At 38.8% G+C, this 14585-nt stretch overlaps 1 protein-coding gene across 8 annotated transcripts in view; it reads right to left on the bottom strand.

Moving 5' to 3' along the window:
* The window catches only part of mapta (microtubule-associated protein tau a), a 35171-nt gene that overhangs the window by 4412 nt on the left and 16174 nt on the right, over positions 1–14585 (bottom strand). Inside the window, exons 3-16 of one of the 8 annotated variants that reach the window (XM_088016337.1) lie at positions 14192–14284; positions 13591–13674; positions 12436–12456; positions 9186–9214; positions 8500–8643; positions 8147–8213; positions 8018–8056; positions 7547–7791; positions 5545–5637; positions 4208–4300; positions 3865–3957; positions 3241–3333; positions 1696–1777; positions 1409–1515 (exon numbers count right to left, since the gene is read on the bottom strand). In XM_088016337.1, the coding sequence (XP_087872463.1) occupies positions 1409–1515; positions 1696–1777; positions 3241–3333; positions 3865–3957; positions 4208–4300; positions 5545–5637; positions 7547–7791; positions 8018–8056; positions 8147–8213; positions 8500–8643; positions 9186–9214; positions 12436–12456; positions 13591–13674; positions 14192–14284 (1283 nt within the window). Of the gene's footprint in view, positions 1–462; positions 614–1408; positions 1516–1695; positions 1778–3240; positions 3334–3864; positions 3958–4207; positions 4301–5544; positions 5638–7546; positions 7792–8017; positions 8057–8146; positions 8214–8499; positions 8644–9185; positions 9215–12435; positions 12457–13590; positions 13675–14191; positions 14285–14585 lie in introns of all 8 variants that reach the window. The other 7 variants (XM_088016331.1, XM_014969374.2, XM_088016333.1 and 4 more) reach the window with 7 other exon arrangements.

The following is a 14585-nucleotide window of genomic DNA, read 5'->3' as shown; positions in this document are numbered from 1 at the left end:
TTTTTTTATTGAAAAATATGTTATTGTAAATTTACAAATTTCATTTTCAGAGTAAAGAAGGCCTGAAGAAGTGCGACAAGCTACAGCACTCCCTCTGCTGGACAACATGCACAAGTGCAGTCATCCCTCAAAAATTTGGACCTTATTTTTCCATGATAATAATTAAATAAATGTTTTTTTTTCTTTTCATTTAACTTAATTGTATGACTTATGTCATGTTTTCACATGTTGTAGTCCTAAATATTGTTCAACACTTTTTACATTTCTTGTTTTAACAACCTGGGAAGCATGTTGCTTGCATGTGAAAGAATCTCTGGAAACATTTTTAACAACATAAAACCCTAAACTACAAAGTGCATTTACATCGACGCGGCGTGTCGACGACGTTGAAACCCAAACAGCTCGGGTTTCAGAAGAAACTCGTTTTCTCTGCGAAATCCTGCAGCTCGCGCACATACTTACGCGAGTCCTCAATCTTTATGAGAGGGTTCGTCAGGATGGGTGTGGTAGGTGCTGAAGGGACAGTCTGAGGTGACTGAGGGGGGGTGACAACAGGGGAGGGGATGGACATGCTGTCTGAGACACTCCCCTCCGCGTCCTTGCCCTTCTCCCGCTACACAGAAGGAGCCCCGGCGGGGAGGAATGACAACGCATGCAACAAAAACAAATGGGATGGTTTCAACAGAAACAATAAGAAGAAGAAGAAAAAGAAAAACAACACAATATTTGACCAACAATAATGCAAATAATGAGAACTTTGTTATGAAATTATATTTAAAAAATGGAGGAAATACAATGAAAGAAGCTCTAATGGGGTGGAGGAGGGAAGTGGTGATGAGAAACAGATGTGCTTTCGATACGCTGCAGAAATCTGCTGGTTGGGTTTAAACCCATTAGAGGTTTCAATAAAGAAAGGGACTGAATACAACCAGAACCAGAACTTTATCTCCTTTTCAGTAATCTCCTCTTCATAGCTGATTTAAAAAAATAAAAAATTAAAAAACAGCTTTGCCAACATTCTACTGATCTATCCAAATGTATGTTATATTCTAGTCTGTATCTTCACCAATCAATAAATGTTGCTTAACTAATGGAAAATCTGTCATATTATTTAAAAAGGCAGAAAGGTAATACTAAATGTTATTTTTTTTAATCTATTTTAATGCACTGTAGTTTTGCTTTACACCATAGTTGTTGTTATCTTTTTAACTCTAATTTATGCTCACCTGAGAGACAAAACTCAGGGCAAAATTAGAAATCAATAATAAAGCAAAAGTTCGAACCACCAGCTGAAAAGTTGGCTCTGGGCCGTTTTACACACTAAACATGTTTTTGTTTTTTCTTAAATCTTGAAGAAGGAAGAGACACGCAGAGATCTTCAACTGCAGGAAGGATGAGACATTTCTACCTTCCTCTGTCCGCCTCCGGGGACGTGACCGATGTTGTCCAGGGAGCCGACTTTGGACTGAACTTTAAACTCTAGCTTCTCGGTTTTGATCTCCACATTGCCACCACCTTAAAAGAAACCCAGTACAGTTAATGAATTACAGAAGTTCAACAGCAGACCTCACCAAACTGAAAGTAAAAAAAAAAAAAAATCAAAGAAAAAGAAAATCCCCAAAACTTTCACCAGTACACCCATTCAAAGCAAGTCTTTCTGGAAATAATGAGCATTTTTCACTTTTAAACATTTACCTGGCTTGTGATGAATGTTGTCTTTCGATCCACATTTTGATGTAACGTTGCTCAAGTCAATCTTTTTGTGCACGATTTGAACCTACAGAAGAAACAAAACAGAGAGCAGAAGAACAGATTTAACCAAAACTGAAACATCACGTCACTTCAAACTGTAGCATTTTATGGGTCTGTTAGTTTGTTTCCAAGAAGGTAAAAACTGGTCAATAAAACAGTATATCAGAGAGCAGACTACTATTAAATCCAGTGTTAGTACTGAACTAAAAAATGGCCAAGGTTAAAATGCATGTATCATCAGATTTCAGAACCTGAAAACTGAAATATTTATAAAACACAAAGTAATTTTTCCACGGTTTTCAAAGCAGATAAGTATAACAGGAAGAGCTATGAAGTATAAATAATTTAAACATCAGCCTTTTACGCTATAATGTCCACCAAAACTGTCTCCGTTGGAAACATGTTTTGCTCCAAAACTATCAGAACATTTACAAACTTAGATTTGAGGGAAAGAACAAACTGTGTCAGTGGAAAGACGACGTTTACAGATTAGGTTTAATCAATAAATATGTTTTTTTTTCTCCCCTCAATATTCATATTATGATCTCACATCTGAACTGCAGACTTTGCAGATTGTTTCTTTGTCTTCAGTATTTACCCAAATGAACCAGCCTCCCTCTTGGGCAACTTTCAGCTGCACTATTGACTTTCTGATTCACTCTTTTTTTTTTTTTACTTTAAAAATCTATCTAATACCACAAGAAGCTCTGTTTAAGTTTTTTTTTCTTTTTTACATATTCTTTTTTTTTTCAGTCATGGAAATGACTACAAGTCATTGTAAAAACGATGATACATGGCCTTAATGTTTATGCTTAATTTAAACTCTGCGTTCACGTTGCACTTTTGTCATTTGAAGATAAAAGCCACGGTCCTCATCTGTGCATCGCAGCGCCGGCCTGAAGTGACCTCATCTTACGGTCGATTGTGCGGCAACACAAAGCGCTCAGTCTTTCCTCCGTGAGGTCGAGGACAACAGGCTAAGCTTGGAGAGGAGAGTGAGGACAGAGGCTCTTTGTAGCTCCTGCTGCACAATTAGTTCATTTCATTCAGATGTTTCCAACTCAATTTTAGTAAAAAAAAAAAAAAAAGTTTGGAGGAAGAACCACCCAGGACACACTGGATTCACGCATGCAGGTTAAGGCCCCAGTTTGGATGGTTGGTCGCAGTCAAACGGACACATTCAACAGTTATCGAGCTTATGTTACACCATGAGCATTTTATTCACCAAACTGGTCTGCAAAACCGACAAAAATCACTTCGTAGCAACTGATTACAAGAGGAGGCATGGAGGAGGGAAGGTCTGCAGGGTAAAATGCTCATGACTGCTCATAAGTTCCGGGATCAAACTGTTATTTGCAGGAGTTAAGAGGTCAAAGTGGCAGGAGTGTCGAGGTCAGAACAGGTTGGACACAGACTGGAGGTTTCGTGCAATCCTTCTTCTTCTTCTTCGGGATGCATTTAGCACACCTGCAGCCGTGTTTTACTCACATTGCCACCGCCGGGTACATGTTTTATATTGTCTTTGGAGCCACAGCGGGACTGCACGCTGCTTAAGTCCAGCTTCTTATCAAGAATTTGCACCTGGATAGTTTTTTTTTGTTTTTTTTTTTTGTGGAGGGAAAAACATAATGTTATCTTGCAGAAAGAGAAATGACACTGAGGAGAGTTTCTGAGGAGGAAACTGTGGAGTTCAGGGGAGTTCAGGCTAATCCAGTTGACTAAGAAAATCATATCTAAAGGGCTTACAGCTATAAACGGTTAAATGACATGTGTTGGTGTTAGTTTGGCATTGGAGCCAAAGTTATCTTTTTAAAGATTTCAGAGGCTTTCAATTCGCTAAGGAAAAAAAAAAAAAAAAAAAAAAAATTGTCAAAGATCTGACGTTTGCAGGGAATGACCATAATGATACTATTTTGAAGATGCATTTTATTCTTTGAAAAAAATATTCCTGGTAAAACAAAGATATTAGATTTTTTTTTTCTTTAAAGTGAATAAAAATGCTGGTTAGTCACAGAGTTCCCTGTTTGTGTCCTGACTGGATCACTGAGAGGATTTGTTGGATGGATTTGTTGGAGAACTGCTGAGGACGGTGTTGGGTTCATCCCTACTCACGTTGCCTCCACCGGGAGCATGTTTTATATTGTCTTTGGAGCCACACTTAGACTGGACAGTACTAAAGTCCAACTTCTGATCAAGTATTTTAACCTGGAAAAGTGCAGAAGTGAGGGGAAGAGGCTGTTATTGTCAGAATCACTGAAAGTAGCTGCCTTGTGTTTATTTCAAAATAATAATAATAATAATAAAAACGACTCAACGTGATTGGTTTTGACACAGTAACGTCTCTGAAGTGTAAATACAGATAGACAGAACTTCAAAAGGAGCCAGCGAGTGGCTGCAACACATCCTGAAACTCTTTACAGAAGCCAGAGATATAAAAGTGAAATGGTTTTCCTACCCTTCCTCCTCCAGGCTTGTGCTTTAAGTTGTCTTTAGAACCACAGCGAGCTTGGACGTTGGATAAGTCCAGCTTCTTATCGAGGATTTGGACCTGAAGAAGAACAACAAAGGGCAGGTAAGAGGATCTGCAGAGGAAGAATAGCTGAAGAGGAAGAGGAATCATTTTGAATTAGGAATAATTGGACTCCTTGTATTACAGCTTCCATTCATAGCTTTGCATTTTTGTTTTACTTACTCAAGTTGCCTTAGGAACTGTGTAACATTGTTATGGCAACTCGTGAAGGCGATTTGTTGCACTAGTCCAGGGGTCCCCAAACTTTTTCCTGCGAGGGCCACATAACTTTTCCCTTTTCTGGTTGGGGGCCGGTCTTAGTTTTTCGAGAAAGAAACCTTAGAAAACTTTTGTTGACGGGGGGGGGCTGGATTACTGCCGACGACATATTCGCGTTTGTAGATAGATTTTTACCCAGAATGCAAATGGAAAAAAACCGTGAGCGAAACGGTGACTGGTACTGACTAGTATATATTCCATTGAGGAAGAGCCCCCCTGGTGGTTGAAGAAAAATCCACATATATATGAAAAAAAACACTGAATGCTCTCTGGCACTGCCCAGGGGGCCAGACCAAATGAGGAGGCAGGCCACAGCCTGGGGACCCCCACACCAGAGCAAAAAGGCCAAGTGCATGCCACACTTTTCAGATTTTTTACTGATTTAAAAAAAAAAGCAAGTGTCATTTCCCTCCTATTTACAATTAAGCACCAAGTCTGTCTTCAAAATTATGTGGCAAAATTTAAACAAAATAAAAATATCACTCAATAGGTGTTAATACTTTTGAAGTCATGCACGAATCAACCATTAACCTAAAATCAGCAAAAAATCAAAGTATCGTGAAAATGTAAAAATGTGGCATTCTTTAATATAATCTGGGATATAACTTCCAGCCATCTGGCACTTTACGACAGGGTTAACATCCGAGGTTCTAGATAAAATTTTACAGCCAAATTTACAGCATAATACACCAACAATATTTTACAGATGATATGATTTTAAAGCCAAAATGTTTTACTCTATTCGGTTAAAGTAAAATGCCACAAAACAGTTACAAATGCCAGCTTTAATTTATTCTAATTCTCATTTTAGACCTCAAATTTTCTTGGTCCATAAACCTAAATGATAAATTTAATTTCACTCTACAAATTCCAGCTATTAGGATCTTAACCTTTCATTTTTAAATTTAGAATTTTTCAACTACTTAATCATCCAAAAGGTTGGATTTAATTGTCATAACTGCAGACAAACTCAAGGGCTTTGAGTTCGTCTTCCAGTTACTCACATTTCCTCCCCCTGGCTTGTGTTTGACATTGTCTTTGGAGCCACACTTAGACTGCACACTACTAAAGTCCAACTTCTGCTCCACGATTTGCACCTGGAAAAATGAAAACGGCAGCTTTTAGATGGAGAGCAAAAGAAACCAACTTAAGATATGAGCCGAAATGGACGTCACATTGAGCAGCAGGAATCCGTGCAGCAGCATGCAAGCCGGAGAATCGGTTAGCTTTAAGTGCTACAAACGTCCAAAAGCAGAACTGAATTTAATGCTGAAAGATTTCCAAATGTTTTAAAACAGTAAGTTGCTCTATAGATTAAACTGATTAAATAAGATGATCTATTTTGGTTCTGCAAAAATAGAAAACTAGAAACTAGCTTCTAATTAGCTTCCAGTAGTGCTAACTACTGGAAGCTAGTTTCTAGTTAGCTTCCAGTAGTGCTAACTACTGGAAGCTAGTTTCTAGTTAGCTTCCAGTAGTGCTAACTGCTGGCTAAAAGCTGTCCATGTAATGCTTTTAATTTCGTCAATGAGAACCTGACATGTGACTGAGCCAGCATAAAATTAGACCAAAGGCTTGGAGCACCTTTGTTTCCAAAATAAGCCTCCTTATCTATATCAATCTTACAAAGCAGTCACATATTCATACACCAACGATCTGGGTGTGCTGAGTGTTAAAATGAGAAACGGAAATGTAAGCAAATTTCCACAAATATGTTTTAAAGCAGAAAAACAGACTGATTTTAATTTAAATCTGACAAACAAAATCCGATTTCAAAGAACCAAAACTATTCACAAGGACAAAACATCAAAGCAAAAGTCTTTGAATTAATAACACGTAAAAAAAAAAAAAAATCTGACACATGCTGCATGAAAAATTACTATTGCTGCGGCAAGAGCTCATGCAAAATGCATTACTTCTTCCAAAATAGTATTTGCTACTAAAAGCAGAGTGAAATAGTGTTTTCACATGCAGCTGCAGTTGCTCTCTGTAAAGGCTTTATCAGTGTGTGTCACTGTCAAAATTGAATGTAAGTGAATGTACTTTGCCCTACTGATCACATTTCTTGTTGCCTGTTTAGTTCAACGCAGCTCTAATAAAATAACCCAAGGTTGCAAAACCTGCAATACACAAGAAACTGACAGCTTTCCTTTGATGTCAGGTTATTTTTGATAGACCTGAAACCAGACATTTACTTGCGCAGCATAAAGAGACGCACGTCTTCCTCACTGACTGACATTAAATCTGATTTAACTTTTCCTAATTTAATTCAGCAAGAATTATTAAGGATATTGTTTCTATTTGCTTAATACCAGAATATTGAGTTTTTTTGTTATTTATTCATTACTTTAATACTAAATAATACATGGAAAAACTCTTGTATCAACATGTTCTTAGAAGCGACTCAAAGAAGAAGAAGGCAACACTCCAAAAGCAACATACCAACCGAGAGAGCAGTTAGCAAATCCTCTTGGGGACAAAAGTCTTAATTTTTGGAGATGTGCTCCAAAAACAGATTAAAACCAAAATTGTTTATTAAGGTTGAATATCAGATAGAGGGGGAGGAAAAAAAAATCTTTTTTTTTAAACAGTGTACATAAATATCTTGTTTCAGCTGTAAATAACAAAACAAGGAGGAAACATTCTAAGTATGACTACTGAGTCAACTACAGTAACGTGTCCTAACCCTGGTCCTCTGTGTCTCCTTGCTGCCTCTCACCTGATTTAAATAACTGGGTGATTGAAATGCTTCAGCGGCGCTTCACGGCAATGCAGAGAAGGTCATGCAAACAGAAACACATCTAAAGCACGTAGGACAGAGAGGCCTGAGGACCGAGGTTGAGGACTACTACACTAGATGAGTACTGTTTATTTCTATCAACTTATTCAGAAAACGGCTGAAGCCATGTGTTAGCTAGGTGTAGAGAAAACCGCTAACCGAATCTTTAATTAAAAAAAGAAAGGTTGAGATGCGCCAACAGGTGTAGCGAGTTTGTTGTCAGTTACCTTCCCACCTCCAGGCTGGTGTTTCATGTTGTCTGTGGAGCCGACCTTTGACCTGACGTTTTTCAGGTCAGGCAGCGGCGCCGCAGCAGCCAGAGGAGCCGGAGAACGGCTCTTCAGCGATCCCGGAGATTTCGGATTGGAACGTACAACCGCGACCTTTTTCACTTTGTTGGCCTCGGCGGCGGAAAGTGCCTGGCTGCCGGGGGACTTGGGCGTACCGGGGCTGCTCTGCCCACTCCTGGCATCTGAAACAACGAAGCAAATCAGACGTGAGTTGAGTTGGTTTTAAACAACCGTGGAGGATAAATGGTTGAGAGTAAACGAATCAAGTAAACACTAACTAGAAGCCACTACTGGCTAAAAGCTGACCAAGTTTGAGCCATCAGATCAGACTGTGTTTTCTTTTTAATTATTATTATTATTTGGGCCATGCAAAGAGGCAATCTCCAACCATTTGCTGATTTAGGTTACCTTTTTCATTTTTTGGAGTGGGGGGTTTCTTGGCACTAGCTGTGTCACAAATAATAACACATTCTTAAATCTTTAAACTTAAGTACAGAAAATGAAATAAAATGAACTGCGCTTTTCCCAGTTTCTTACCTGGTTGAGCTGCACTTCTGGCAGTAGTTTTGGCTCCTTGGACTTGAGGCTTTGCAGCACCAGCACCCTAAAAAAATAAAGAATCGGCATAACAGTAGGTTAGTTTCCACAAGGGAGAAAAGTTCAAGTGGTTCTTTTAAAAAAAATAAATAAATAAAAAAGTCAACTTAAAGGAAAGACGGGTTTGTTTCGGCATGGCGTTCACATAAAATGTTAAAAACGATAAAGATAAAAAAAAAACGATGACTTGTCATGATGGAAAACCTTCAGGCTGATGGAAGAATGTTTTTTTTTTTTTTTTCTTTCCATCCGGTTCAGAACCCTGACCCGTAATCTGTCAGACCGGTACTTACTCCGGGATGCCGGGGCCCTAGGCTGGTGGTGGCTTTAATGGGGATGGAGCTGTGGCCGTTTCGGGAGGAACCGGGTGTTCTGTTGCCCTTGGCGACAACAGTGGGTCTTTTAAGGTAAGAGGGTGGTGTGGTGACAGTTTGACTCTTTGTCATGGGAAGGAAAGAAATGAATGAAAAACAAAAAAAAAACTCAAATGATACCAAACATAAAATGAAAGAATGATTTAACAACTCAAGGATGGCAAAAAAACAAAAGATGTATGGATTTCATTGTCTAAGAATAATTCTGGTGTACTAAACTGGTCACAGAACGTGACAGAATCTGGACCTGATAGAACAAAGCTTCTCGTCCAGCGTCAGTGTCTGACCTCGTGGAAAGTCTTCCTAAATGAGTTGAAGCTGTTTGGGTTGCAAAGTGACCCAACATCGGAATAAACCCAGTGGATTAAAAGTGGGATGGGTTATATTATGACTACTTAATGTAGTGCTGATAATGGATGTTACTGGGACAACAAAGTAATCAGTAAGACTTATTTGGGAAACCTCCAACAGGTGGCGCTCTGAAAGACGACTGAACACCTCAACTCAAAAGAAACAATAACTCTGAAAGGTTTTTATACACCAGAATTATCCTTTCATAACAATATTTTACGTATTTCAAACAAATGACGCTCTTGGTCACATACCTTGTCTCCATTATTTGTCTTTACTTGAGCTACAAAAGAAGACAAAAGTCAAATTTATCCCATGGCTTTAGTTTCGGCTTCCTATTCTTCCAGGTGAAATAAGTCAACACATTTCCCTCCAAGTCTTCGTCAAAAACCACTGTTATGGCTAACGAATGAAAATGCACAACATGAAATAAGACGTGTTGGGTATGCAGCATGCAGAGTGAAATAAAACACGTGTTTACAAGCAGAACGTGTCTGTTTTGGGCTGCATGACCAGCTGGGTGGGCAGAGATGGAAACAGAAAGCAGAAGTGTGGGGTTGGTGGGACCTGGGGGTGGGGGGGACAACAAGCTCCTCAGCTTAAAGGTAACGTCCTTGGAAATAATTTGGAGAAACAGTGCTGCATAACAGAGAGGCGAAGCTGCATTTGTAAATCAAACATGTGGAAGGAGTCAACTGAAGCAGGGCTGGTTCTGAGCTGGTGAACGTGACAGCAAAACAGACCTTTGAAAACAGCGACCGGCACCAGAGACCTTCTGGCTGCGGGGCTTGGACAGGGACATTTCTGGAGCTGGGAGGAGGCTTGAGCAACACTGCTCTTCTGTAAGTCATTGGAAATGTCAGGCTTTGAATCGCTGGCCCTGTGTGGGGATGATGACTCACTGCTGTTTTCAGCCTCTGCGTCACATGGCGGTTTGGTGAAGGGACGACGCTTCCCAGAAACGCTCCCAGTGATGTGTGTTGGAGGGAGATCTTCTGAATGTGAATCAAAGCCAGATTCTGACAGCCTTTGTTTCTGGGGACTTTGCTTTGTTTCTGAAGGGATATTTTTGCTTCTAGAGGCACTGTCACACTTTGTTTCAGCTCTTTCGACAGGCAGTCCGTCTTTTATCTGTTCCTCCTCCTGGTTACCCCACAGGCTTCTGTCTTCGATGGCTGTCAGGTCCTCCAAAGCTGCGCTGCGGACTAAAAACGTCGCAGGCGTGTCGTTCATTTTCACCAGGTGCTCGGATGCGTCAAGGCTTACTGTCCTCTGAGAATCAGCAGCTGCGGTCCACTCAGGGCTCCCCCTGCTGGCCTCTATGTCCTGCCTCATCTCTGACCTGCAGCTGAGATCTTCAGAGGCCCATAAAGACTCACTTAACCTCTTCCCACACTCTCCCACCGACTTTTTTCCTAGGTCTGGGGGAAGAGGAAGCGTCCGTGAAGTCAATGACTTTCTCAGCAGCTCCATGCTCAGCTGGAGAAAACTCACCATTAGCAGGCCTCAATAATTTGGCTTGAAAACCATGTAAAAAAAAACCAACCAAACAAAAAACAACAACAAAAAAAAAAACATTTACAGCACTTGTTTTCCACCTCCCCATAAAACAAAAATGACATGTGGAAAAAGGGGAAAATATGAGATCAGAGAGGAAACACAACAAAAACTTAAAATGAGAACTGAAAGATGAAATTTAAAACAAAGTGAGGCAGTAACACACAACACTTGAATGACAAAAGATGTTGCATTCCAGAAAAAGGTCTGAAGCAGGAAAGCGCCACTACTGTCACTACTGCTTGCAAAATGGCATCACAAGTTGTCCATTAATGCAATCCAGTGTGGAAGTGAAGTGAAAAAGAAATGATACAAGGTGTTTGAAGATACATAATGGGGTCTAAACACATGTGTGTGATGAAATATAAAGAAACAAAATTATTCAAGCCATTTTAAATTCAATGTTGGAGCCTACATCGTTACTGTTAGCAGGTCAACTAACCGAGCTACTAAACTTGCAGACAGACATGCTAATCTTGTGCAAGGTCATGTGAAGATAAAGTCTCTTATATTTTGATTAGAAAAAAAACATTTTTTTTTTGCTTAAAACATGCTAATGTTTGAATGTCAGACTATAAAACAGTTTTTATTGAAAGTTGTTTTATCGTCCGACTCTTGCACTTGAATGCCGGTTAATGTGCATATTTTAGACCTGAAATACAACATAAAAAACAAATTCTAATCAGTTTTTCTATTGTTTTTTTTGTTAGCAGATAAGGACGTTTAAAATGTACTTTTCAAAAAGTGTCTTATGAGTCTTAACAGCTGAAATGGGATGATGAGCTCGTATTTTTAACGCAATATTTTGAAGCCAGTCAAAACTCCAGGTCTGTAAAAACTAACTTCTCCTGACAAATGAAAACACTTACAATGACAGTATGTGATGTAGATGTGTGGTTATTTCTTCTTTTGCACACACAAAAAAATTATGTTTTACTACAAAAATAATCCATACGGGAAACGTTGGTGAGCTTCACGAAAGTAAACACAGGCAGGGAGAGGGTGGATTTCTCCCGAGGCATCATGAAAAGTTTCTACTGCATTGTTGGACACATATTTGCATTAGGAAATGTGGATGCTGTTTGTGAGCATAAAGTTTGTTAAATAAGATAGAGAAAAAAAGTGAATAGTCAAATTAGCTTGAGCAACATCATTATTTCTGTGTTTCAGCACAGACAAATGAAGCAAAACCTCCAGCTATAGGTGCCATCTTGATACTTCCTGCTCAACCACCATGTGGGTCACATTAGCTTGAAGGCAAATGTCGTGTTATTCCTCAAATTTTGGACACAGTAATAGATAAGAACCACTGTGAGCTTCAAGGCTTAACACAGATAAAAAGGAAACATTATAAGCATTCTGATAACTTATATTGAAAAATTAACCATTTAACAATAAAATTTCAGTTGCCTAAAATTAATACAATCAATAAATACGCTTCTAAAATTCTGACACTGATGTCACAAAAAAAAAAAAAAAACTGTCCTCTTTGGTGGAAATGTGTACATGCAAATAAAATCCTCCCTTTTAATAGATTAAACATTTTTTTATGGTTATACAAATGACAGCATTTTAAAAGGACAGTAATTTTAGCATTAAAAAACGAATCCTTATTGCTTTGACAAAAACATTTTTACAAATCCTTTCATCCAAAAACTGAAAATTAAAATATTAGAAAATACAAAATCAACAAAATCCAGAGCGCAAAAACATAAGCAGAATTATATTTAAAACTTAAAAACACTTATGTTTATTATGCATTCATTTTAATTTATTGTGTTCAATAAACGACACAATCTTTACAACCTGCTTGAAAATCCCGCCAAGACCTTTCAATCCCTTCGGGCTGCTTTCTTGCGCAGCTGGTGTTGTAAGTGTACTTATATCTGTCTTCTGCAGTAACTAAATGACTTCTAAGTGGAATCAATGAGAGATGTAGCAGCCTACCTGTTGAAGAGGCTCCTCCTGCTGCTCGTTGACCAGCGTGAGACAAATGGAAAAGACACGAGAGCTCAGTCAGTAATGTGTTTTTGCTGTTCAAGACCGATTAACGCACTCACTCATCGCAAAGAAATCAATAAGCCTGCAAACAGCGCGTCTTCAATCAGTGCAGAAAGCCCGCAGCCAATACCTGTCAGTCACAATAATGAAAAATTCAAAGGCATAAGGGGAAATATGCAAGAGCACAACAGCAAAACAAGCACAGCGGGTTTCTGCACACACATAGCTTGCATATGGACCATGTTAGCCAGAGTTTCAGCTGCTTAATGTTAGTGCGGCCTTTACCACAACGCAGAGCCGCGTAATCTGCGCAACAATTTACGCAAGTCTCCGGTCTGCACGTGGTCCGACCACTTCTTTCAGTCTAGAATAACCATCATGTGCAGCTAGATTAAAAAAAGGACTTCTTTGCTATTTCAGTGTGAGGATTGGGTTGCTGTTCTTTATAAAGCAGCGTCCGACAGCTAGCATCAGAGAGAAACCACGCCAAAGCAAGAAAGTGAAAAGCCAAAAGAATAAAAAATACATGTTTCGGTTATACAGCTGAAATAAACTAGATTTTTTTATACATGTCACACACACACACACACACACAAAAAAAAAGAGCAGCCAGTAACTTTGGCCGTAGCAATTAAAATGTCTGATAACTTGTGAAATACAAGAATTCATTCAATCATGTTAAAGTAATCCCTCTTGTTTTGGAAAAAAAGAGAAAAAGAAATAAAGCCACTTTCTAGTTTGGTTGTGTGCCTGTATTTCTATTTGACTTTCTTTGACTATTTGACAATAGATGTACAACAATGTACATCTTATATTACATATAACATATAATAATAACATATTGTTGTAGATGTACATTGTTGTACATATACAACAATGTAGATGTACAATTACATCTACATTGTTCTAGATGTAACTGTACATCTACAACAATAATTGTAGATGTACAATTATCACAAAATAACATACGTCTCGGTAAACCAGAATCATATTCTTATTAAAACTAAATTCTAGTTTTATCTAGAACTCAAACAACTTTCTGGCAAAGCTGTAAAAACCGATGGAAGCACGAGAAGCTGAAAAGCAGAAGAGGGGGCACACCAACTTGCTCCTTGTCCTCTCTCAAAGTGTTTTTATTGTCTGAGAGCTCAGAATCAACTTCTGCTCCTTTCTCTGCAGGAGTAGCTGATACAAGATAAAATTAAAAATTAAAAGTCAGTTTTCAAATTAACAAAGCAGATTTATCTGGGATTTTCTGTAACAAGCGTAGAGTTGTCCTCTGTCTGCGCTAAGAGTCCTCTTCATAACCTTCCCAGTCTCTTTGTTTTGGGGAAGCTTTCGCTCTCTGTATTTGCGATCAAAGCATGCTGGCCCCAGGAAGGAATGACGTTTTAGCGCTTGTTTCTAACAAGCACAGAAAGCCCCTATTTTCTGTCACAGTGGCTCCTGACAGGGTGACTACATGCAATTACAACGTCTTACAGCAGCAGAACAGCAGAGCAGATTTAAAGCAGGAAAACAAAAAATGTCCATTAGTGTGGGTTGCATTTGGGAGACTGAAACGAAACACAGCTAGTGTCTCTCTGTAAAAGGAAAAAGGAGTTCAGGGATAAGTTGAGCACAAAGTAAACCAAGCAGCAATGGGAGTTGAAAGCAGCTTTTCAAACGTCAGGATCGGGGATTGTTTTTCGGGCGTTCGTACCAGGATGCAACTCGTCATCGTATTGGTTGCTCTCTGGCTGAGAAAGTTCACACACAGTTTTCAGCCCATTTTCAGTGACCACTGCTTCTTCATCTGGAAATCGAAATCAAAGTTTATTAAAAAAAAAAAATGCACTCTCAGAACTATAGTTGTGAAGGAGAACTTCAGAAATATTAACACAAAGAGTCTAATATTTAGATCAAAGTTTATAAAGACACGACTTTTAGCTAAACTCAGCTGTTGTCTGTTTTTGATTTGTTTTCATGGGTAAAAAAGATAAAGAATATTGGCCTGACATCTTTTTCTTTATGTTATCAAGATAAGTTAAAATTACAGGACAGTAGGTTACAGTTGACGCTATTAAATTAAGAAGATTTTCAGATAGTAAATGTAA

The sequence above is a fragment of the Poecilia mexicana genome, unplaced genomic scaffold (genome assembly GCF_051168715.1).
Source record: "Poecilia mexicana isolate PSO_F unplaced genomic scaffold, ASM5116871v1 scaffold_19, whole genome shotgun sequence".
NCBI classification, from domain to species: domain Eukaryota; kingdom Metazoa; phylum Chordata; class Actinopteri; order Cyprinodontiformes; family Poeciliidae; genus Poecilia; species Poecilia mexicana.
Note: the sequence above shows the minus strand (reverse complement) of the source record. Positions and strands in the feature narration are given on the sequence as shown.